This window comes from Oikopleura dioica, chromosome XSR (assembly GCF_907165135.1).
Source record: "Oikopleura dioica chromosome XSR, OKI2018_I68_1.0, whole genome shotgun sequence".
Classification (NCBI taxonomy): domain Eukaryota; kingdom Metazoa; phylum Chordata; class Appendicularia; order Copelata; family Oikopleuridae; genus Oikopleura; species Oikopleura dioica.
The window spans coordinates 431,039-454,202 of NC_137294.1; the positions used below are offsets into that span (position 1 = coordinate 431,039).

The 23,164-nt window shown below is 43.3% G+C and overlaps 5 protein-coding genes across 6 annotated transcripts; 2 read left to right on the top strand and 3 right to left on the bottom strand.

The window, feature by feature from the left end:
• The first annotated feature begins 1,076 nt into the window (after positions 1-1,076).
• Positions 1,077-8,652, top strand: LOC145708201 (uncharacterized). Its single transcript, XM_081785852.1, has 6 exons — positions 1,077-1,265; positions 3,533-3,666; positions 4,514-4,636; positions 5,289-5,488; positions 6,015-6,168; positions 6,928-8,652. The coding sequence occupies exons 2-6, from the start codon at positions 3,538-3,540 to the stop codon at positions 7,363-7,365; spliced, it is 1,044 nt and encodes a 347-aa protein (XP_081641978.1). The 5' UTR covers positions 1,077-1,265; positions 3,533-3,537; the 3' UTR covers positions 7,366-8,652.
• A 658-nt stretch (positions 8,653-9,310) lies between these two features.
• Positions 9,311-11,727, bottom strand: LOC145707018 (uncharacterized). The gene is made up of 6 exons (XM_081784490.1): positions 10,905-11,727; positions 10,034-10,439; positions 9,766-9,827; positions 9,595-9,726; positions 9,371-9,453; positions 9,311-9,326 (listed from the first exon to the last, which is right to left on the bottom strand). Exons 2-6 carry the CDS (start codon positions 10,425-10,427, stop codon positions 9,311-9,313), a joined length of 687 nt encoding a protein of 228 aa, XP_081640616.1. The 5' UTR covers positions 10,428-10,439; positions 10,905-11,727.
• LOC145707108 (uncharacterized) lies at positions 11,524-13,172 on the top strand. 2 transcript variants are annotated; one of them, XM_081784591.1, is made up of 4 exons: positions 11,524-11,759; positions 11,879-11,953; positions 12,164-12,573; positions 13,089-13,172. In XM_081784591.1, exons 3-4 carry the CDS (start codon positions 12,285-12,287, stop codon positions 13,136-13,138), a joined length of 339 nt encoding a protein of 112 aa, XP_081640717.1. In that variant the 5' UTR covers positions 11,524-11,759; positions 11,879-11,953; positions 12,164-12,284; the 3' UTR covers positions 13,139-13,172. The 2 variants fall into 2 exon arrangements, with proteins under 2 accessions (XP_081640717.1, XP_081640718.1); XM_081784592.1 differs by lacking the exon at positions 11,524-11,759 and having other exon boundaries at positions 11,861-11,953.
• Positions 13,173-13,620: 448 nt separating this feature from the next.
• Positions 13,621-14,864, bottom strand: LOC145707022 (uncharacterized). Its single transcript, XM_081784496.1, has 2 exons — positions 14,849-14,864; positions 13,621-14,805 (listed from the first exon to the last, which is right to left on the bottom strand). Exons 1-2 carry the CDS (start codon positions 14,862-14,864, stop codon positions 14,240-14,242), a joined length of 582 nt encoding a protein of 193 aa, XP_081640622.1. The 3' UTR covers positions 13,621-14,239.
• Positions 14,795-23,049, bottom strand: LOC145707107 (uncharacterized). Its single transcript, XM_081784590.1, has 2 exons — positions 22,567-23,049; positions 14,795-17,169 (listed from the first exon to the last, which is right to left on the bottom strand). Exon 2 carries the CDS (start codon positions 17,167-17,169, stop codon positions 15,499-15,501), a length of 1,671 nt encoding a protein of 556 aa, XP_081640716.1. The 5' UTR covers positions 22,567-23,049; the 3' UTR covers positions 14,795-15,498.
• Between the last annotated feature and the right edge of the window lie 115 nt (positions 23,050-23,164).

Consider the following 23,164-nt stretch of genomic DNA (forward strand, 5'->3'; position numbering starts at 1 on the left):
AAGGATTTTAAGGCTTCTTTCAGAGCCCTGACTCAGGTTTTATACACAGGTTTTCAGAGACTCTTGAATTTAAATTTTTCAACTCTTTCCTTTATTTTTAACACATTGACACCCTTATTTCGTCTTTTCAGTTGAAAGTTAAGACCTGAACTTAGAACTTTTAATTATGAAATAAGGGTGTTACTATGTAAACTTTGTCTGTCTGATTTTGATCAAATCAAGTCTGACAACCAAATTTGGAAGAATTAACAAATGATTTTTTCTTTCATCATTCGTTATTTTTCTCCAAATGAAAGTGGAACCGTTGTAATGTTTGTGGAGCATGAGATTGGAGCTAATCCGAGTGAATCTTGTTTTATGACTGGCCCAGGCTCTGTAATGGCTGTGCAATTTGTGCTCGTAAATGACCGTATTCTGACGATTTTACACAATCGCCGCGTCGCAATTTCAATTCAAACAAGACATTCTACACCTGCTTGAAAATCTTAAAATTTTCAAAACCGAAAATTTCAACTTTCGAAAATCGAAAAAGAGGACTTTTTGCTCTTTTCGGCGCAGCAGGTGACCGGGCGGGCGGGTCAGAAATCCCGCTGGGCATTGTGCCTTGATTGAAGAGTTGACTTTTTGACTCGAAATTATTTATTTTTATCCTCTTCTCGGAAAATTAAGGGGGTAAGGGGCGGTTTTTGGTCTTTTTCAGAGCAAAAGACAGCGGGTCTTTATCGCTTCTTTTGCTTGAAAATAGAAAAGCCGCTCAATTTGCGGCTTCGAGTCAAAGAAAATTGAAGCCGCGCTACGCGCGGCTTTTATAGTTTCTTTTCTGGAAGCCGCAAATTTAGCGGCTTTTCGATTTTTCAAGGAAAAAGAAGCGAAAGTAAAGAGTTGAGATGTTTTGATGTTTTTTCTTGAAGAAGGCAAATATTAAGGTGGCTGGTCTCCCGTAGCGCTTGAAGAAAAAAGTCCCGCTTGGCGTTTTTTCGATTTCAGGGTCTCGGAGGAGGGCGCCCGCGCCGAGGCCCGCCAGGCGCCACCGTGGCTGTTTTTAAGCCAGCCGAGCGGAACCACCCATTTCAACCACAGATACGAGCACCCAAATCGACACCCACAGCTACCAGAACTAGCAGTAGCTCCTCCTCACAACACCAAAACAAGAAAAAGAGAGACAGAAAGAAAATAAAAGAGCAGAAGCCACAATCGCCGCAATCATTATTTCCCAAATTGAAAACTTTGTCTTTTTAGTCAGCCGGAGCCACTGCCAAGTCCAGGTAAAAATTTTTATTGTAAAAAATTTTTTGAGGAAAGTTGCTTTTTTGAAATCAAGGAAGAGTCTCTTTTTTGATTGTTTGAATTTTTATTGTTGAGGAAATTCAAAAAGGAAAAGGAAATAGGGTCCGGGGTCACATGACTGTATTTAAATAAAGCGTGTGAGAGAGAGAAAGGAGGACTAGCACATTCATGCTAGCGAAGAAAAAAGAAAAGAGGGACGAAATTTTATCACTCCGCAAATCAAATAAAAATGCACATAATCCCCGCGTCCCCACTTTTTTCTCACAGAAATTTTCTTCATCCCTCCGCGCTAAAAATTAGAAATTAGCTAGTACTACACCTGGCACTACCCGTTCGTGAATCAGTTCTATTTCTTGAAGATCTTAAATGAAAAGCCGCGTAGCGGCTTTTACCAACGAAGCCGCGAAGCGGCTTCGCCAAAATTATTTTCCAATCATTTTTGACTTCTGGCGAAGCCGCTTTGCGGCTTCGTTTTGAAAAAGCCGCTACGCGGCTTTTCATTTAAGGGTATCCCCAACGATCGAGGCCGTTTTGGAATGTTTTGGAAAAATCGTTGGGGACACCCTTAAGATTTTCAGAGCCTGACTCAGGCTCCTTCTCAGCTTCTTTTGAAGCGTCTTTTTCCAGTAATTGATTTCTGGATTCCCGGAGCGGCGAGAAACAGTCCCGTCGCAACAGAATTACAGCCGGATTTTTGGCCATAAACGGGTTAGAAGGCGGCGAAAGTACGCTCGGTTAGGAAGCTAGCGGTGCGTCACCGACGGCGGAGCAAAAAGTGACACGCACCGTTCGTGGTATGGGCTGATTCTTCGGCAAGACCGAAGAATTGATGCTTTCAATCACACTGATTCTTCGGCATATTGAGAATTCCCTTGAACCGAAGGATTAATGAAAAAATTGACAGTGATTCTTCGGCAAATTTTCTAGAATCCATTGTTAAAAATCTTTTGATAATTGTAATCTATGAGTCATAACTTCTGCAAAAAGACATTTTCTAGAAAAACTCATTTTTAGCAAATTGCTACCTATTAAAAGTACTTTCTATAATTTGAGGTTAGGGTTAGGAGGCACTGGGCAAAATGACAGAACAAACTTACACGAGGGGGATAGGCTAGGGTTAGTTAGGGTTACCGAAGGTAACCCTAAGTAACCATAGACTAGACCCCGGCATTTTAGGGCCTAAGGGGCGAAGCCCCGTGGTCTTGGTTGAGGAATCTGTGAAAAATTTTCCTAAGCCGAATAATCAGTGCATCTTTTATCACTTATTCTTCGGTTTTTGCCGAAGAATCAGTGTTCTTACACGCATCAATCCTTCGGCCTTTAAGCCGAAGAATTAGGCCGTATCACCGCACCGTTGCTGCTTTTTCCGCTTCCTTGGAAGAATTCGCGAATTTGCAGCGCGGCGTGAATCACCCCGCTGAGCTAGTCCTTTTCTAGTCAATTTTAGAATAGACGACTGCCAAAGCCGTATGATCGTTATTAATCATTCGCGCTTATTCATGATTAATTAAATATTTTTACAAGAGTGCAAGAAAGGGACTCATTTTTCATTATTTTCAAGTCAAGGTTTTGTCGAAAAACTGAGTTGAAAAACTGAGTCAGGGTCATGAAAAAGGGTGAATCTAAGAATTGAGCCGTCTTTCTGAACCCTGACTCAGGTTTTTGCACAGGTTGCTGAGCTGAGATCAAATATACTCTGGGCTCAAAAACCTGTGTGGAAAACCTGACTCAGGGTTACCAAATTGAATTCTTGGCGATTTTGTGAGGACCCTGACTCAGGTTTTTACACAGGTTTCCGAGCTCAGAGTATATTTGATCTCAGCTGGGCAACCTTGCAGAATCCTGAGTCAGGGTTCAGAAAGACGGCTCAATTCTTAAATTCGACCTCTTTCAGGACCCTGACTCAGGTTTTCAACACAGGTTTTCAATATTTCTCAAATAAAAAAGATTTTTTGAAAAAGACTCAGACAGGAAGAAAAAAGAAAGCTGTGTTAACAGAATACAGCTCGCGTCTTTTCCCAAGGTCACTGACTGAAAAATGGACTGATCAATTTTTTCGTAGATTCTTTTTTGCTTGAAGATGCATTTTTTAGCATTGATCATGTTTTGTCGAGTTTTGGCCAGACTTGATGTTTATTTTCGATTTTTTCAAATGCTTTTCTTAGAGGAAATCTTCCACTTTCCTCAAAAAAGGAAAAAAAGAAAAAAGAGCGAAAAATTCAAAAATCATAAATCAACTTTTCAGCGATAATGACAGAGATGCGCCCCTTCTCCCGAACTCCGCGAAAAAGCTCACGTGACTCCGCGAATCCACATGCTTTCCGCTCTAGAACCGTTTCCGTCGCCTCCACTGGCTCTTCAGACAGCAGTGGCAAACACGTAAGTCTTCATTCTTTCGCCATTTTCGATAAAAATCGAGACATCAAAATCTTATCAAAAATATATTTTTATTTTGCTTTACGCCCCGTCTCGCTCCCTGCTCCTATAAAATCAACACAGTAATTCTCTCTTCCAATTGACAGAAGAAAATAAAAGACAGATAGTTTTTTCATTTTTTATTAAAAAAATGGCGAATTTTAAAAAGCACCTGCGAATTCCGCACAGCGAGTACCCAGGTTTAAAGCAAGCTAAAAATCGCTCCTTCCACGCCCAAAAGAGACTCATTAAAGTAAGTTACTGTAAGTTTATTTGGGCGCGGAAGCCTGTGTAGAAAGCCTGAGTCAGGAATCTGAAAGCTTTGAGCGCTTTCAGGACCCTGACTCAGGTTTTCTTGACAGTTTTCGAGCCTGGAAGTGGAAAAACCGCTTGCGGCTTCGAGTCAAAAACTAGAGCCGCGCTATTCGCGGCTTTTCAAATTTTTCGCTCGAAGCCGCAAGCGGCTTTTCCACTTCCAGGCTCGAAAACTGTTAAGAAAACCTGAGTCAGGGTCCTAAAAGCGCTCAAAGCTTTCAGATTCCTGACTCAAGCTTTCATCGTTAATAGAAAATAGCATATTTTATCTTTTTGAACTTTTTTGCGTCTCAAAGGAGTCAGTTCAGGGGAAAGGGGGCAGTTTATTATTATTGCCAGCAGCGGAAAAAAGTAGCAATAATGATGGATTGCGCCTAAAAATTCATAAATCGCGGTCGACCTGTCCGATCCTAAATCAATAATTCAAAACCGCCGCTTTTTTGGCATTTTCGTTATGACCGTTTTATTCTTGGCCGACCCTTATTTTTTCCTTCAGAACTCGCTCTACAAAACGGAGCTGTGCCGGAGCTACGAAGAAACGGGCAATTGCCGCTACGGCAAAAAGTGCCAGTTTGCCCACTCGCTCAAGGAGATTCGCGTCCTCAACCGCCACCCAAAGGTAAAAGTTCATTTTTGAGAAATGAGCAAAACTATTTCGACCTGAGTTTTAGCTAGTGACACCCTTAAATTTAATATCAAGAAGGCGCTTGCGGCTTCGAGTCAAACGATTGCGGCTTTTGCGCGGCTTTTACAATCGTTTGACTCGAAGCCGCAAGCGACTTTTCGACTTTAAGTTTTAAGGGTCTCACTAGCTAAAATTCAGTTTGAAAGAATTTCCCCAAAAATCTGAGGAAAACTATTTCGACCTGTTTTTAGCTAGTGACACCCTTAAAACTTAAAGTCGAAAAGCCGCTTGCGGCTTCGAGTCAAACGATTGCGGCTTTTACGCGGCTTTTAGAATTGTCTGCCTCGAAGCCGCAAGCGGCTTCTCGATCTTAATTTTAAGGGTGTCACCAGCTAAAACTCAAGTCGAAAGATTCTGGCTCCGCTCTTTACCTCTAAAAATGACAGATGGAGAGCTTGGATTTTTAGGGTTTATCTCTTCCCGTTGTCCAAAAAATGGGCTATCAAAACAAAGCTCTCGGCCAGAGAGAGTTTCCTCATTTCATTGTTGCGCCTGATCCTCGAAAAACGGCCTCCGCTTTATTTTTTTATCGACACTTGGAATTAAGGGCGCCCCTCCTTTCTTTTGTAACACTCTTTTTCTTCAGTACAAGACGGAAATGTGCAAGAGCTTCCACACGAACGGGTACTGCCCTTACGGCGCGCGCTGCCACTTCATCCACAATCCCGAGGACGAACTGCTCGGCAGCGAGTACCAAGGCGGCGCGAACAGCTCCAACTCCTCGACCTCCGGCGCCAACTCGGACGAGCTCGCCATCGACAAATCCCTCGGCGCGCTCAGCCTCAAGTAAGTCCGCCAAATGTCCCGATCAATGAAAAACGCGCGAATACATATTCCCAGCCTTTGATAAATTTGCGAACACGCACCTGTTCACGTGTTTTTGTTGTTGTGTTTTTCAAAAATCTAATTTGCCAAAAATGAATTTTCAAAAAGCGCGCAATTTTCCAAATTTAGCGCCACCTATTTTTCTTCAAATTTTAATCAAAGATTTTTTTTAATTTAATTTTTTTTTTATTTTATTTGAAAAACTTAATTTTATTTTTAAAATTTAAAATTTTTAAATTTCAAATTTGTCAAAAATGAAATTTCAAAAAGCGCGCAATTTTCCAAATTTAGCGCCACCTATTTTTCTTCGAATTTTCATCCAATATTTTTTTTATTTAATTTTAGTATTTTTATTTAAAAATGATTTTATTTTGGAAAAATCAAATTTGCGAAAAATGAATTTTCAAAAAGCGCGCAATTTTTGCAAGATTAGCGCCCCTACTTTCCAAAAACACAAAAACAAGGAATCTAACCAGTTTCGCTTCAGGGTAGAAGAATGGCCCTTGCCTGGAAACGAAGTGGCCAGCAGCGGTTCCTGCTCCAGCTCGGATCAGCTGATCCATTCGATCAGCAGCTCAACCTCGGCAAACAGCATTTCCACGAACACCTGGTCGACCAGGATCGCCAAAATGGCCAAGGAGGTAATTATTCATATTTTTTTAGCTTCTTTTTATGCAAAAAAGACTCCAAAAATCGTGTTAGAGAAAAAAGTACCAATTTGTATTAATTTTCAAAATTGGCAAAAATTCAATTTCTGAAATTTCAAATCTCAAAAATTTTTTCTCCCTTTTTTCGGCGACATGTTGGGCCGTCTGGGCGGACATATGTATTCGAGCGTGTTTGCGGGGGACTGATTTCTTATTTCCAAAATGCGTGTTTACTCACGACTTGCGGTCAGCTGATCCAGCTACTAGTACCAGTCTCGCTTGATTTGGCCTGTCCGGCGAGATGGAGAAGGGGAGTTGATTGATTCTGCTTGGGCCGTTACTTATTAGCCCCTTAGACTCTTAGAGTCACTCGAGATTATCTTTGAACTTGAGTGCGTCCGGATAAATCCAAATCGAGGCAAATCAAGCTCCCCGGTCAAGTCGCAAATCAAGTGCTACCTGGGCTCGGCAACCTGTGTAGAAAACCTGAGTCAGGGTCTGTAAGAACTGAAATGAAAAGCCGCGCAGCGGCTTTTAAAAACGAAGCCGCAAAGCGGCTTCGCAAGAATTTTTGGGAGATTCTAGAGATAATTTTAGCGAAGCCGCGTTGCGGCTTCGTTTTTAAAAGCCGCTGCGCGGCTTTTCATTTCAGTTCTTACAGACGCTGACTCAGGTTTTCTACACAGGTTGCCGAGCCCAGAGCGCTACTTTTGCAATAAAAACCAAATGTTAAAACTAAAACCAAAATTTCAGAGTTCGATGGTGGCTCCTCCTCCTCCTCCTTCTTCAAAATACCCGGAACCAGCGTTCGGGAGCCAATTCGTAGAGCGCTCTTCGCCGCCGACTCCGTGGACTTCAGCGATGTACTCGCCCAAGCGACCGTTCGGCAGCAGCTGCCAGTTCGGCTCGATCGGCTCCGGCGTCAGCTCCGACCGCGAGTGCTCCAGCTCGCCCGAGGTCGACCCCAAGTTTGACACGGCCTACGAGCCCTTCGCGCCGGTGGAGCCAGTGCCGCGCCTCGAGCTGCCCAAGTTCGAGCCCCCAATCTCCAGCAGCTACTCTTTCAACAATCAAGAACTCAACAATTCAAGCTCCAACTCCTCAAATTGCTCCTGGTTCTTCGAAAGCGAACCAGACGGAATCTTCCAAGCGCCTCGACTGCCAGTCTTCCAGTCTCTCCACGACTTCTAAAAAACTACTCACGTGACATCGAAAAACGCCACAAAATGCAAAATTCAAAAACACAACAAAAATGCCAATATCGCCCATTTCAAAATTGAAAAAAAAGACATCATCCCTTTTTAACCATTGTGATTATAAAAATTACGCGGATTAAGGGGTAGCATCGATATTACGACTTTTATTCACCCTTTTTCTCCGGACATTAGTATTGTGACTCCCTTATTTTTCTGCTCAGAGGGAAAATAAGGGTATCACTCTTTATTTCCGAAAAAATCCCGATTATCGATGCCTACTCCCTTAAAAACAGAAAATAATTAAGGGTGTAGCATCGATATTTCGACTTTTATTGAATCTTTTTCCCCGAAAATTACAATTGTGACTCCCTTATTTTTTCTGCACAGAGGAAAGATAAAGGTGTCATCCTGTTACTTTCGGAAAAACGCGATTATCGATGCCTACTCCCTTAAAAACAGAAAATAATTAAGGGTGTAGCATCGATATTTCGACTTTTATTCACCCTTTTTTCTCCGAAACTTAAGATTGTGACTCCCTTATTTTTTCTGCTCAGAGGGAAAATAAGGGTGTCTCTCTGTTGCTTTCGGAAGAAAAACCCGATTATCGATGCCTACTCCCTTAAGAACCCCCGCGTAAAACCTGCCTCAGGAATCAAAAACATTAAATTTCATTCATTTGCAAACTTGAAATTTCCATTTTTTTCTTTGGAATTTTATATATTTATTTGTCTCTCTTTCTCTCTTCTCTTTTTCCTCCCTTTTTATAAATGTCCGTCTCAGTGTCCCGTTTTTCGATTTTCCGCCTTTTCGAATTTGAAAAGAATTGACCCTAAACTACAAAACTACGTGTATTTTTAATAATTGCTTAACTATTTTGTGTTTTAACTATTTTTTGCCGCCAACTTTACCTCAAACTTTAAAAAAGAGCAACGTTCTATTCTTTTCTTAATTCTATTTTAACTATTTTCCGAAAAAGCTCCGAAAAAGCCCGAAAAAGCGTTTTTACAAGTTTCCGAAAATTTCCTCCTCTTGGTAAATTTATATTTATTTATCTTTATTCCTGGTTCACTTTTTATTTATACTTAATTTTATTTACCGCTGTAGCCGCTAAAAAACGAAACGAAACAAAATTTTTTTGAAAATTGGAAAAATATTTATTAAAAAATTTAAAATTTTAAAATTTTTATTTCTAAAATTGAAAAATGCAACTTTTTTCTGATTTTATTTTATTGAAACCGTTTTGACCTCTCTTTTGAACAATTCTTATTTCCGAATAAAGTATTCACCAAAAACACTCTTCCTTGTCTCCAATTTATTCAATTTTTGGCGAAACTTTTGAAAGCGATCCACAAGTAAAGCAGGATTTGAATGGACCCACAGCCGGAGAGAATCAACTCGAAGTGGCCAAAACAATCCAGAGAAGGGATGAAAGACAGTTGGGCTGGCTCTACTTTGACGCTAGAAAAGACGAGGAAATTTGGTGGAAATGGATGTTTTTACCATTTTTTGGGAAGAAGTTGAAGTGCTGGTTTTAAACAGAGAAGGATGAGTACGTTGTAAACTTCAAACAGATCAATTACTGTTTTTGATTTGAGCTCGGAAACCTGTGAAGAAAACCTGAGTCAGGGTCTGAAAGAGCTAAAATTTTCTAGTATTTGAAAACAGATGAGATTGAAATGGTTATATTGCGAAGCCGCGAAGCGCCTTTTAAACTTAGCCTTTCAGAACCTGACTCAGGTTTTTTCACAGGTTCCCGAGCCCAGGACCGAATTGCTTAGGTCTTGAAAAGCGAGAAGCCGCTCTTCTTGCGGCTTCTCCATCTTGTAATAAATCAGATTGGCCTGTTTCCTACTGAAGACAAGGAGAAAAAGTTCCAAATGACGGCGTCTGCTTTTGCGATAGTTTCTTTCGAGTCTTTTGAAATTGATGGTGGGTCACGATCACCATGCAATACAGCTGAAAGTGAACTAGTTCAAGTCATCAAACGCTCTTGAATTTACCGAAAAAAGATGAGAAATTGCGCCTTCTTCTGGAGCAAAATGGCCAAATCTTCGGAAGTCTCGGCAGAAATAAAATGCATTTCCTAAAAATGGGCTCAGCAACCTGTGTAGAAAGCCTAAGTCAGGGCATTTTGTCTAGAAAGACTTCTAGTCTAGAAGACTTTGCCAGACCCTGACTCAGGTTTTCTACACAGGTCGCAGAGCTCAGGGAAAAGACTGGTTACCTGGGCGTATTTGAATTGAGTGAACATGAGAAAAAGTTGGTGAAAGAAAAGAAGAGCGACGGAGTGGTGGAATTTGCTTCGAATGAGGGTTTCTTTGGAAGGGTTGAGGAAATAAATAGAGGTCACGAAAACCTGAATTTCAAGCTTGTGTTTTTCTCCGGTCTTTTTTACCTTGACAACAGCGGCAAAGTAAAAAGTGAAAATTATCCAGGAATGGGAGCTCGACACGATTTCTGAAAATTAAGAATAATCAATTAATTAAAAATTAATTAATTTATAATTAATTTTATTTCTTATTGAGTAATTAATTTTATTAATTTATTAATTAATTAATTATTTAAATTATTTATTTATTCTCATTAATGTTATTATAATTTATTGATTTAATTGATTAATAATGAATAATAATAATAATTACAAATGATAAATCAGATTTTACCGGAAATATTTGCGTAAAGAAGAATGTCCCAGTAAAGCAGGAGCATTTCAAAGACGCAAAAAGCGACTCTTGGTCCAATGTAGCAAACAGTCGCCAAGTTGGAAACAAGAAGCCAGAAGAGACCGACGATCCTCATCCAGTGCGCCAGGACGATTTTCTTGTACTGCGGCCCTTTGAGCATCTTTTGGAAATGAAGCGGCGCGCCTCTTCGTGAATTTCGGGGTCTTCCTTGATTCCGTTGTACCACTCGTTCGGGTCGTACAGTTCGAACGAGCTGGGAAGAAAGAGAAACGCGCGCTGCAGAATTCGCAGAAAAGAAACGCAAAGAAACATGAAGGCTACAACTGCCAGCGACCAAATGACCATGATGTTTTGGTAGCCGTCGAAAAGCCATTTTCGCGAGTTACTAAATTAATAATTTAATCTGCAGAAAAAGGGTCGGGCTCGTTTTAAAAGAATAAATAAGGGTGTCACCATTTTAACCTCAAAAGACTGGTGAGTTTTTCACGCTTTAATTTTTAGTTATGATAGTGACACCCTTATTTTTCTGCTTTTAAGGTGCTGTCTACTTACCTTAAAAGCTGAAAAATAAGGGTGTCACTTTTATAACTAAAGAATCAAAGCCTGAAAAATTCATCACTGTCTTTATGAGGTTAAAATGGGGACACCCTTATTTATTCTTTTAGACTCGCTTTTCTAGCTGACTTTTTCCAGCAGTTAGTACAATGACACCCTTATTTATTTCACAAAATAAGGCTTGCATCTTCAATCAGTTCTATCGCAAAAATAAGGGTGTCACTAGATTAACTCTCCGGGAAGAAAAGTGCTAGAAAAATTCGAGTCAAAAGAGGCCGATTAAAAAAGAGCTTACTCATAGTAACTTGCTATGAATTCTCAGCGCTAGAATTTTTTTGCTTCGTGCTTTTTTGTTCTCTGAATAATAAAGAAGTTTATGGTTTCAAGTTAGCCTCGCGTTTCTTTTATTGCTGCGTCTTACGATCAGCTTATTGATCGTATTAGCCGAATAAATTCTGTAATCCCGAAATTTAATCTGTTTTTATATTTTCCTTATGGCACTTTTTTCTTATTAAAAACATTAAATCTGCCATTTTTTTGAAATCAAGGAAGACTCCCTCAAAAATATTCAGAACTAGAAAAATAGGGCTTGGAGCTACAGTTAGGGCTACAATAAGAATTCGCCAAAATTGGTTTAAAATTTAAAATTTTGGAATTTTAATTTTCGATAAAATGATCTTGAAAAAGTCGTTAGACTGGAGCAGGTTGAAAGCATTTACGACTTTACGATGACCACAGTGCTGCTTTTGCTAAAAAATCTAGAAAGAGAAAAAGATGAGCTTCAAAAAGCTTCGATCCAGGTTGTCTTCGGAAAGGCGCTCTGAAAACTGATTTGATTTTATTCTTCAAAGTTGAACTTCAATTTTGACAAGTTCACCTTTGAGGCCGTTTTCAGAGGCGCCAAAAAAGAAGGGCAGCCAGAAATCCGAGCGAAAACCAGCGCCAAAAAGAAGGAAAAGAATCTTCCAGCGAAGCAGTGCACCTGAAAATCGTGGAGGAAAAGGAAGAAAACATCTACGAGAAAAGACTGATCGCGGCGAAATTCGACTTTGAAAAGTGGGAAAAGTACTTTACGAGGGAAACGATTATCGGCCACAAGGAGACTTTTGACGCGTTTGACATTGATGGCGGAGGAACTATCAGGAACTCGGTTTTCTTGAATTAAAATTTCGGCGCGACTTCCGCTTTTGAAAGGCGCGCGCGGAGCTCTAATTGGCCAAGCGCGCGTGAAAATGAATTTGATCATGAATCCGAAAAAACAGTCGTGAGGAGCTGAAAACCTCGATCGAAAAAATCCGCGGTCGAAGAGTTTCTGTCGGAGAAGTTGACGCGATTTTGCACAAGGTTTGATCTGATCTCGGCAAACTGAGTAAAAGCCTGAGTCAGGTTCCGAAAGAGCTAAAATGAAATGAAGCGGCTTATTTGAGTTTTTGCGAAGCCGCTTTGGGGCTTCGTTTTCAAAAGCCGCTACGCGGCTTTTCATTTTAGCTCTTTCAGAGCCTGACTCAGGCTTTCTACTCAGCAAATTCTAGTACATTTCTACTCGAAATTCAGTGCGACCCGAACAATGATGGAGAGCTGGAATTCAACGAGTTTTTACTAATGCCACGGATTTTAAAAATTTTCAATAAAAACGCCATTTTCAAGCTAAATCGTTAAAATCCGCGAAAAACAGATGCTGACCGTGAAAGAAAACGAAAAAGCGTATCAAGAGCTTTTCGAAGCTTTCGGCGTCTTCGAGACCATCGAAAAGGATCTGATCAAGAAGCGGCCGCGGCACCACCACCACCACCGCCACACGCCGCCGGAAGGGTCGATCTCGCGTTCCTTTTTGATTCAAGCGCTCAAGAGCCACGGCGAGCCGTTTTCCGAAGAAGAGCTCAGCCACTTCGTCAAGACGATGGACATTTCCGGCTCCGACGAAGCGCACTTTCACTACGCCTTTTTCGTCGAGTCCATTACAGGTACACTTTTCTTTTGAGCTCGACAACCGGTATTGAAATCCTGAGTCAGGGCCTGAAAGATCTTGACTGAAAAGCCGCGTAGCGGCTTTTCTAGCAGGAAGCCGCGAAGCGGCTTCGCAAAAAAAAACCATTCCAGTTTATTTTCTGGACCCTGACTCAGGTTTTTTACACAGGTTGCCGAGCCAAGCCCGCTAGTTTTAGGTTATCACTAAAACCAGAGTTGCAAATTTGTTGAGCTGAGTTGAGCTCTGTGATTTTTGAAAATGATCTGATCTGCTCAGCTCAGCTCAGACAATTATCACTCAGCTCAACTCAGCTCAGCTCAATGATTTTAACACTATTTAAAAAAAAAAACAGCTCAGCTCAGCTCTTATTAGGGTCTGCTCAGCTCAGCTTAGCTCAATTACCTCTGAAAAAGGGCAGCTCAGCTCAGTGAGCTGCGAAATAGGCCAGCTCAGCTCGGCTCAGCAAAAATAAACCAAAATTTGCAACTCTGACTAAAACTTTGATTACAGGTCGCGCGATGGCTCTAGAACACGAAGAAGACTCAGATGACTCGGACTAATTCATAAAATTGATTCAATAAAATTCAATTCTCAGTGACTCTAATTTTGATGATTGAAATCAACAACGAGTATTTTTTAAATTTCTGTCAGAGGCAATTTAACATAAATATCGGATGTCGGAATGCTAAATACAAAAATGGATTTATTCATATTTGACTCGAACCCTCGTGGAAATATTTGACATTTGTCGGTAATTCCCATAAAAGCGCCCTGCTGCGAATCAATATAGTTAGCGGTAGGCCGATTCCCGCCAAAAAAGAAACTTTTCAAAAAGACGCCAAAAATCGTGATCGATTTCGATTCATTTCAAAATCAACGGCGAAAATTCATTTTCAAATTTGACTAACAGTGGCCGTTTCGCGGAGTCTGTCAGACAATTCCAGCGCTGAACTGTAAAGTACTGTAAATTGGCGGCTCAAAGTCGGCGAGGATGAAAAAGAGGCCGAAAAAGATTGCGCGCAAAAAAAACTGTGTTGCCACCGCGCTCTGATTTTGAAATTTGGCCATTGGCCAGTTATCAATGGGAGCAGATTGTAATAATCCACTGGTAACTTTCTGCTGAGTCAGGCAAGATGTAGCCGCTAGCTCTTGCAAATATAGACTGGTTTATTGAGAATAGAAAACTGAGAGGAGCAATCGTGTACAGCTGACGAGAAGAGTGAGAGTCAGCGGGGAGTAACTAATAGGGGCCAAAAGGGGCTTTGATCAGGCTAAATATAGGTTCTATGATTGACAGCCTAGGGACTGTAGCTAAAACTAGAACACTTCACCCTTCCCCCACTTAGGGTTGATACATGTTGATGTATAAATCACACGAGATGAAGAAGAAGCACACATTGTGGTCACTAAAGGGATAAATAATAATAAGAAAAACAGAAGATATAATAGTAAAATGCACAGGGATAAGATGTTTCTTTTTTTGTAAGGAGGGCTGGACATCAGGGGCGGTTTTGACGGCGTCGATGATGGACAGTTGTTAGTAAAGAGTTTGACGGAGAGGAGATTGAGTTGATTTGATGAGCATCAAGTTTGTTGTCGGCACAAGATGGTTGGGTTGTTTTTGGGAATCAGGTCCAGAGCTATTGAAGAGGTCGAAGTTGTTAACGCGCTAGGGTTAGTAAGAGGTAGAAGACGGGATCATCGGTGACGAGGGAGTAGGCGTCGTTGATGTCGAGGATGGTGTGAAGAGAAGAGTACAGGATAAAAAAAACGGGCTTGTTGATGTCGGACGTAGTCGGAGATGTTGTTTTGGAAGATGTTGGTTGATACGTTGTCGGGATCGGCGTAGTGGCGAGTGGAGTCGTGGTTGGTGATGTAGGCGACGTCGGTGTAGGTGGTACGGTTGTTGTTGTTGGTGTCAGCAGCGTCGGTGGAAGTGGTATTGATGTAGTAGATGTCGAGGTCGTAGTCTTTGTTGGTGATGTCGGCGGTGTCGGTGGAGATAGGATGGTTGTTGTAGTTGGTGGTGAAGTCGAGGTTGATATTGATGATGTCGACGGTGTCGGGGGAGACGGTATGGTTGTTGTAGTTGGTGTCGAAGTCGAGGTTGATATTGATGATGTTGGCGGTGTCGGTGGGAGTGGTACTGATGTTGGGGATGTCGATGTCGTTGTCTTTGTTGGTGATGTCAGCGGTGTCGGTGGAGACGGTGATGGTGGTGGTGCGGCTGCTCACTGGCTACTTTGGGTCTAAAGGTGTTAAGGGTGTACCGGGCGGTGAGATCATAAACCTTGGAAGAATTCTAGCTCCTAACTATACTGATGGAATTCCTGTGGTTACCTCGCTACTAGGCCTCAGATTCTCATCTGAACCAGGGTGAGCTGGTCGGTCTATCGTTTTGATCAGAAATTGATCGATAGACATGCAGACTTTCGTAGAAAGTATTCCAAAAGTTTGAAGATATTTTGTAGTTAGTCCCTTATCCTTCCCCCGGTTACCCTAGTGAGAGGTGGTCTTGATTGGTCAGTTGAGGTTTCTTTTTCGGTCAAATGCGAGGGATACCCTTAAGATTGAATACTCTTTGACATTCGATTATTGGAAAATTTTGGGTGTTGAGATTATTTTCGGAAAAGACTGTTGATCGCCCTGAGTGTAATTGAACTTGGGAAGCTAGTGATTATTTAACTAAGTGCATTATGAATAGAACAGTTTATACCCGACCAATTCCCAATGGTGTGTTCTATGGGTCGAATCGTTAGTGAAAAATTGATTCGGAAAGCTTCGGCGCTTTGGCACCTTACTCCCTCCCGCGAAAACATAAGCACATTAGAATTAGAAAAATAATCACCCTGCGAGAGGTCCATGACGGAGCTATTTCACTGCGGCTTGTTGGGAATTGAACTTTAAGCGGGGCGGCTAGCTACACTACAGGTTGATTCAGTCGAGTTATTTCCTTAGCGAAAAATCTCACCTTGTTTCCAAAAATAAGAAACACTAGAGCAATGAGTGTAAGTAGAGAGGCGCTAGAAACGATGAGGAAAAGTAGATTATTTTCCACATCCTCTTGGATGTCCTCGATGAAGGTTGGTTCGAACACGTCACTGCGGGTGACATTGAAGTTTCGATCATCGAATTCGAACTCAATCTCAGCCGCTGCTCTAGCGAGTGTCATATTTGAAGAGTAAATGCGATCAGTCTTAGTGATGGGTATCAAGAGGCCCTGGCAATGGACTTCTTGGTCAAGCTCTGACGCTTCGAAATAACGAAGACCCTGAAATAGGTCACGTTTTCTTGCGAGGTCAGTAGACACTGAACGCACACGATGTTCCGCGGGCACAATACTGTAAACAACCGCGCCACTTCTCGTGTATGCGTAGGTGCATGGGGCTTCGCTTGGCCAAGATCTTGTAGGGCAAGTCGCTACGTCGCTCAAGCAAGAGTTTGAGCTGAGGGCAGAATTTTTGCAGACCATAAGTGTGTCACGTGAACTGTAGCATTCAAAACGGTTGAGCTGGAATAACCGGCCAGCGATCTCCGTTGCATATGGAGAAATTTGCGCCGCCGTTGTGACAAACTTGTCTTCAATTTTTTCTACGATGCCAAAACTGGTTACTCGGTGAAGCTGACTGGGTTCAGCCATAATTACCGGAAACCTCATCTCGATATAGATTTTGATCGAGTTGTCATCGAGATACGACCCGATAAGTCTGGGCCGCAATTCTCTTGGAAGGTCGAAGAGCAAGTCTTTGCAAAATGTCATGCATGACTGTTCTCGCATAGATGGGCACGAAGCCGCAAGGCATCCGCTCCTCCAGAGCATAATGTAATCAATGGTTGGAGGGATGTTTCCTGTCGCGAGTTCGCTAACCTCACTGTCAATTTGCTCCAGATAGTTCTGAGTAGCCTGTGCTGCGATAGCACTTGTGCTGAGTTCGAACTTTTCGTTGGATTCAAGGCAGACCTGCTGTTCAAGAAGGTCGATTTTAGCGTAAGTCTCATTGATGCAAACGCTTACTGATGCCATTGAATCCTTCAACGCATTCTCAAGCGTATTCACGCGTTCCTTCGTATGAAGCGTGACTCTTTTCAAATTTTGAATTTGTATGTTATTTACGACCTTCATTGAAAAATTGAGAACGCTTGACAGAAGAGAAGCTCCCGCAACTAAATCGCGTTGTTTTCGAATCACGTGACCAGATCTGAGAACTGACTTGCGTCTTCGCTCGCGCACGTCCCTTTTGAGCAAATTAGCTTCAGCATTGATTGCCGAAATTCGCCGTCTGAAATCAGAGTCGATCGAGTCCCGTAACGCGGCTAACCGATCTGAAGCGCGGCTATCTGAGCATTCCCTTCTAGCGCTTCGATCTTTGGAGAAGTATTTCTCGCAATTCTCTTTCGAGCACTTAGGGAGTACAATATTCAGATAAGGCTGCGTTGGTTTGGGCCGCTCAATTTCAACAATGTGAACCGCCCTTTGCCGTGACAGATACACATCCCCAGACGCCTCAAGGACCACACCCCCTGGTAAGACCATGTCCCCGTAGCCGAGTGAAATCAGTTGAAGTGAGAAGAGCAGGAATCCGTTCGTCATCTGAAAAAAAAAGATTAGTCAATGGTTTGGTTTGGTCGAAATTTGATATTTTTGGTCAAATCATTCCTTCGGGTCCTCCGGTGCTAATCTAAGATGACGGATATTACGGACAAGCCTGTTCCCCGTTCCCAATTCTTCAAGTTCGTAGCTTCCGAATCGAAGGTATCGGACTACTCTGGCTAGGCCGGCAAATTGAACATATGCCTTACGGGACGTATTCGGTTTCTGAGGGGACCAGAAGGCCACCTTCCGACCCACCGGTATCGAACCTTCCTGAGGGGCTTCTGGGAGATCTTTTCCCGGTAATCGAGCTAAAAACTTGCTCTGAAGTTCTCCCGCAATTCGATGAAGCCAGCCCGAGCAATATGCGGCCCAATCCTCTGGGTCACCCGTTCCCTTCGGATCATCTGGGAGGCAGAATGTTGGGTAAGGCATAGGTCGCCCACTGATACATTCAGAAGGGGTCAGATTCCCGAGTGTACTACAGGGCGTGTTATTGAGGTGGTAAACCACAAATGCAATTTCTTTGCTCCATGTGGCAGGGTCAAGGCTCAGAATTTTGCTCTTGATCCCAATGGAACGAAATTTCCGCTCTGTGAGATTCCCTTGCGGCGAATAGGGGCTTATTCGGCTAATCTTGATATTGAATTTCTCAAGAAGCTCTGTCACGTGTTGATTGACGAATTCAAGCCCATTATCGAAAGTAAATCTACCACCCATCGCATTGTTAGAAAGTATTAATTCTAAAATACCTTGAGCAACCTCCGGGGCCGATTTTGTTCTGAGGGGCTTGCAGACCACGAATCGAGTCATCTGGTCAACTCCCGCCAGAAGGTACCGAAAACCATCCTGGTCTACGCTTCCGAAATCACAGAGGTCTAGATAGACCCGCTCCCAAGGTTGGGACGCGATTTCTGGCTTTGGAACGTCGATGTTCCGGAGTGCTGGGCGTGGTTTAATCTGTAGACATTTCAGGCATGAGTTGCAGATTTCTCGCGCGACCGCCTGCGGATTTCGCATAATGAATTTCCGGCGTAGAATCTCCGAGAGACAGCCTGTACCCGGGTGGGCTTTGCAGACGTGGAGGAAACTGGCGACTTGGAGTGCGAGCTCATAAGGGAGGAATAACTTGTCTCTATTTTCCTTTTCGACATAGATTTCCCGCTCGTCAAGTGTCACTAGGTCCTTCTCAAGGAGTTTCTGCAGAAAAGCGTCGCTTTTCTGGATCCGATTGAGCTGAGCTGCAGTGAAACCGGTATCTCCGATGGTTAAAATCGGCGCGTCACTGTTGTTTTTCCGGATTCTGCGAGCGCGGCGCGTTTCAATCTGAAGACACGAGTAGACGGAATCAAATCCCGGTTCCAGCCTGATGACATTTGAGACCCTCTATCTATATCGTCGGGTTCCGCGTAGTCATCGAACTCGCTGATGGGGACTGCTCTGCTGAGAGCATCGATGCCTACCATCATTGGGTCCGTTCCCTTAACATGCTCTATCGACGAGACATTGAAACGCGTTAATCGTTGTAATAAATTAACGACGCGTACAGGGAGCGATTTCCGCATTCGTTTCTCCTCAAGGACCTTCTGCAACGAGAAATGGTCGCTGACCACTGTGACTGGTTGAAGATAAACCTGATCTTCGAAGTACTCAAGAGCACAAACGACCGCTGCCAGCTCAATGTATCTGGAAGCTAGCTTCGCTTCTGCGCTAACGAGTGCCCGTGAGAAGTAGCCGAGGGGTTGTAAGAGGCCAGATGGCAATTTTTGATGCAGTGCCCCTGCGATGGCTTTTGTGGATCCATCGGTCACAAGAACCAAAGGCAGTTCCGGGTCCCGATGTGCGAGCTCTGTTGCCGCTGCCAAATTGAGCTTGAATTTTTCAAAGCTCTCTTGATGCGCTGAAGTCCATGTAAAAGGCTCTTTCGAAGGAGCGCACAGCTTGTGTAAGGGCTCTAGAATCGCGGATGCGTCCTTTATAAAGTGGCGATAGAAAACTCCTAGACCGATAAAGGAACGCGTTTGTTTCCTCGATTTCGGCCGCGGAAAGTCAAGTATTGCCTGTACTTTCGACCGAATAGGCGCGACACCCCTCGATGTAACTGTGAAACCGAGGTAATCAAAAGAACTCGAACAAATAAAGGTCTTTTCAACCTTCAAAGTTACACCGCATTCCTTGAGCTTTTTGAGAACCCGCTCCAGAGCTTTCAAATGATCTTCGAACGATTGTGAGAGAATAAGCAAATCGTCCATTAAGATCATGACTTCCGGGTCGTCCTGAAAAATGCGGGACACAGCCCTGGCAAAGCAACTTGGACTGTTCCTAAGTCCAAATAGCATGCGCAGTGCTTGGTATTGCTTGTCTCCGTAGCTGAATGCGCACTTGTGAGTGTCCTCCGAAAACAACCTAATCTGGTTAAAGGCTGAGCAAATATCTGAAGAGGACACCCACAGATTTCCTTTTGCCTTCGCAAATGTCTCTGAGACTCGAGTCATCAGCGATTTTAGGCACGGAATGGGCCAGCGGTCAGGGATAGTCTCCAAGTTAAGGGCCCTCGCATCCAAAATTGGACGCGCAGACCCATCACGCTTTGCGATGAAAAAAAGCGGTAAATTATACCGGCTCGCGCATTCTTTAATGATCTTGTTGTCGAGCCATCTCTTGATAACTTGGTCTCCTTTTTCCCTGATCGCCTGTCTCGGAGCTCGCGGCTTCTCGTAGATCTCGGCATTTTCGTCTTTCAAATGAATACGAAAAGCCGTGTTACGCAAAAGCCCTATGTCGTCGGGACAAGTACTGAAAGCGGTCCTCTCTTTACTGAGTACTCCGAGTACTTGTGATTTCTGAGCAGCCGTTAGTTTTTCGCCCAGTTTGACGTTCTTATACGCATCGCTCTTGGATGGTGTATAACGGAGCTCCCGAGAAAGCAGGTGCTCTTTAAACTCCGAGTCCTGGTCGTCACTACTGTACAAATGGATGAGCTCATTGCAGCGCAAGTTTCCGCCTGGATCTTTCTCCATGTGAAATCCCTGGCGATTGGAATGCCCTTGGGAATCTCGATTTTCGATCCAGTGGTGTTCTGAACTAGCAACATGAGCGTTGGATCTGGGTTGTACGAAGCTTCGACGACTGTCAGGTTATTTTCAAAAAGGAATCCCTTATCATCAGGACCGACAACAACACATCCCTCTTCCTCCCTGATTGGACACTCGACGGGCACGGGAGTGATTCCGAACGCCTCGATAGTGATATTATTGACCGAATTAAGACGTATATCTGTGCCATAATGGACCAACTCGGTGGTGTCTTGATCGAGGGTGATCAGGTTGTTCGCCTTATCGATAACGACTCGGTCATAATCGGATAAGCCGATGATCATGTCATACGACATTTGGGGGTAGATATAGAATGTTATTTGCCTAACTCGACCTCCGATCGATACTGGGAGCGTTATTTGCGATTTGATTTGGCATTTGGAACTATTTGCGACCCGAATTTGAGCGTTGGTTTTGACCGGTGGATGAGTTGAAGTAAATTTATCTGCAACTCGGGGATGAATTAACTGACAGTTACAGCCACTATCGGCAAGTGCAGAAAATTCTTGGCCATTGATGGAAACGCGAAAATGGGGCAGAAAAGTTGGGGAGCTGACAGTGTGAACCTCGGGTACTTCTGGGCCTAGTCAATGGTTATTTCTGGCCGAGTACGGACAAGCAGCGGGGAAGTGTCTCGGAGGGTAACCCTCCGAGTTAAGTGGGCAGTGGTAGCATCGTGGCTTCTGACTACCCCGTGGCTTCTGGGGCTTATCATCAGAGCGAGCACTGGGTGGTGCACTCGATTCCGCTGCATTGACCGATTTCGTATTGAGAGCCTTTAGCTGCGCTAGAATAGCAGTGAGAGCACTCGCGTTCTCCTCGTTACTTTTATCGAGTTTTTTCTCAAGGCGGTCCATTCTAAGCTCTGCCTCTCTAAATCGATCATTTCCGCCGCGCATCTGTTCGAGTGCTGGACACGCACTCATATAGTGTCCAGTCCGGCGACAGAAGTGGCACTTAATGGGACCCCTGGCAGCGGCAGCATTTACATCATAACCTTCGAAGTCATCGAGGTCGTCAACGACTTCGTCAATCGAGTTGACCGCTGCACCCGGGGACCCAAAAGCACTTGTGAGCGTTTCAAGCAAGTCAGTGATCTCGTACAAGTCACAAGTCTGGTTCGTAGACGACCAAGCTGTTATAAACGACATGTACATTTGTCTGGGTAGGATCTTTTTCAGATTGTTCTTCAAAGTCGCTCGCTTGAACTCAGGCGGCAGATAGGTAAAGCCACTCTGTGGATTTTCAAGGAGCACTTGAAGTCTGTAAAAGGCGGCCATAGTAGATTCATTCGGCCCGCGCTCAAGATTTGCGAGCTGGGATGCCACTCGATCCTGGTTAAGCCCAAGACGCTTTCGCACACTTCGCTCTGCATCAGTAAATGAGCAAAGATTCGAGATACCGGCCTGCTTGCCTAGTTCAGCGGAGAGTTTTAATCGCAGAACAAATAATTTGTCAGCGGAGCTCCAACCATAAACATCGGCTGCTTTCGCAATTTCCGCAAGCAGAGTTTCGACTTCAGTGACTGATCGCTTTGTCACTGCTCGAATGTCTCTTGATTCTTTAGCAAGTGTGCTCACTCGCGATTTTCCGTGGTCGGCTTGCGAAAAATTATTGAAAGAGTCCCTTCTAAGGTCGGCTCTGGTAGTGCTACGTGGTAGTTTCCGCGCTGGGTCTTGTGGAAGGTCACTAGGATAGGAGTTCGGTGACAATCGAGACTTTTTTTGTTTTAATTCGTCATCGATGTACTCGTCGGAAAGAGCGTCACGGTCATCCTGGTCCTCAACGTGATCTCCTGTTTCTGATGGGATCGCCCCTTGCATGTTCACAAGATAGGTTGAGTCGTCTACCGTTCTACGACAACCGTTTTCTTGCGCAAAATCATGAAGCCGTTGGAAAATTTCATCATCGGTTCCCTCGGGGTCAAGTCCCTTCTTACGTAAAACAGCGCGAATCTCGCTTCGGCTCAAGTTGGTAAGCTTCTTCAAAGTCATTTTCAAATAATGAAGAAGAAAAAATTACCCGTTACTTTACTAGCCGATTCGTGAAATTTGGCGTCGATGAAACTTTGGATTTCGATTTTTCAAAATTCAGAAAATTATAATTTTCTAAAATCTGATTGAAAAAAAAACCGCCAAAAATTTGACCTTCCTCAAAAAATTTGACCAAAAATTAATTTTTCCGAGTGATAACTTTTGAAATTTTACTTTGGAAAAAGTTTGACTGTTTCTCCCAAAATTGAAATTTCTAATATTCAAAAATATCACCCAAAAAAATAAGACCTTTCAAAAACCTCTCGTACCTTTTCGCCCGTTGTAGCGCGCAGTCAGCGTCGTCGGAGAAGTTGGCGTGGTTGATGGAGTTGTTGTGGGTGCTGCAGTTGGTGGCGCCGCGGAGAGCACTGGCCGGTTCTGGAGCTGAAGTGAAGTTTGGAAGTTCGCAGTTGGAGTCCAAAGATCGTAATCGGAATTCGTATCGTGACGTCTTCTTCTGTAAATCTCTAGGTTGACTGGAAACTCTTCGTTTGCGTGTTCGAAAAAAAATATCCTTTTCAGTCACCAGTGTAATAATCCACTGGTAACTTTCTGCTGAGTCAGGCAAGATGTAGCCGCTAGCTCTTGCAAATATAGACTGGTTTATTGAGAATAGAAAACTGAGAGGAGCAATCGTGTACAGCTGACGAGAAGAGTGAGAGTCAGCGGGGAGTAACTAATAGGGGCCAAAAGGGGCTTTGATCAGGCTAAATATAGGTTCTATGATTGACAGCCTAGGGACTGTAGCTAAAACTAGAACACTTCAAGATGAACGATTTTCATCATCAGATCATTATCGCCGATTTTTTCTCAGCTGGTTTTGGCCTCGAAGAAATTGTGACCTACTCTCTGCAATTAACAAATTAT

What these genes read in the sequence shown, in the direction of transcription:
- LOC145707107 (XM_081784590.1), bottom strand. Translation starts at nt 17,169, where the DNA reads ATGACGAACGGATTCCTGCTCTTCTCACTTCAACTGATTTCACTCGGC.
- LOC145708201 (XM_081785852.1), top strand. Translation starts at nt 3,538, where the DNA reads ATGACAGAGATGCGCCCCTTCTCCCGAACTCCGCGAAAAAGCTCACGT. An exon ending in CAGACAGCAGTGGCAAACAC is followed by an intron (nt 3,667 to 4,513) that starts GTAAGTCTTCAT and finishes TTTTTCCTTCAG; the next exon opens with AACTCGCTCTACAAAACGGA. An exon ending in TCCTCAACCGCCACCCAAAG is followed by an intron (nt 4,637 to 5,288) that starts GTAAAAGTTCAT and finishes CTTTTTCTTCAG; the next exon opens with TACAAGACGGAAATGTGCAA.
- LOC145707018 (XM_081784490.1), bottom strand. Translation starts at nt 10,427, where the DNA reads ATGGCTTTTCGACGGCTACCAAAACATCATGGTCATTTGGTCGCTGGC. An exon ending in TCTTTACGCAAATATTTCCG is followed by an intron (nt 9,828 to 10,033) that starts GTAAAATCTGAT and finishes CTTAATTTTCAG; the next exon opens with AAATCGTGTCGAGCTCCCAT. An exon ending in ACTTTGCCGCTGTTGTCAAG is followed by an intron (nt 9,727 to 9,765) that starts GTAAAAAAGACC and finishes CTTGAAATTCAG; the next exon opens with GTTTTCGTGACCTCTATTTA.
- LOC145707108 (XM_081784591.1), top strand. Translation starts at nt 12,285, where the DNA reads ATGCTGACCGTGAAAGAAAACGAAAAAGCGTATCAAGAGCTTTTCGAA. An exon ending in TTTCGTCGAGTCCATTACAG is followed by an intron (nt 12,574 to 13,088) that starts GTACACTTTTCT and finishes CTTTGATTACAG; the next exon opens with GTCGCGCGATGGCTCTAGAA.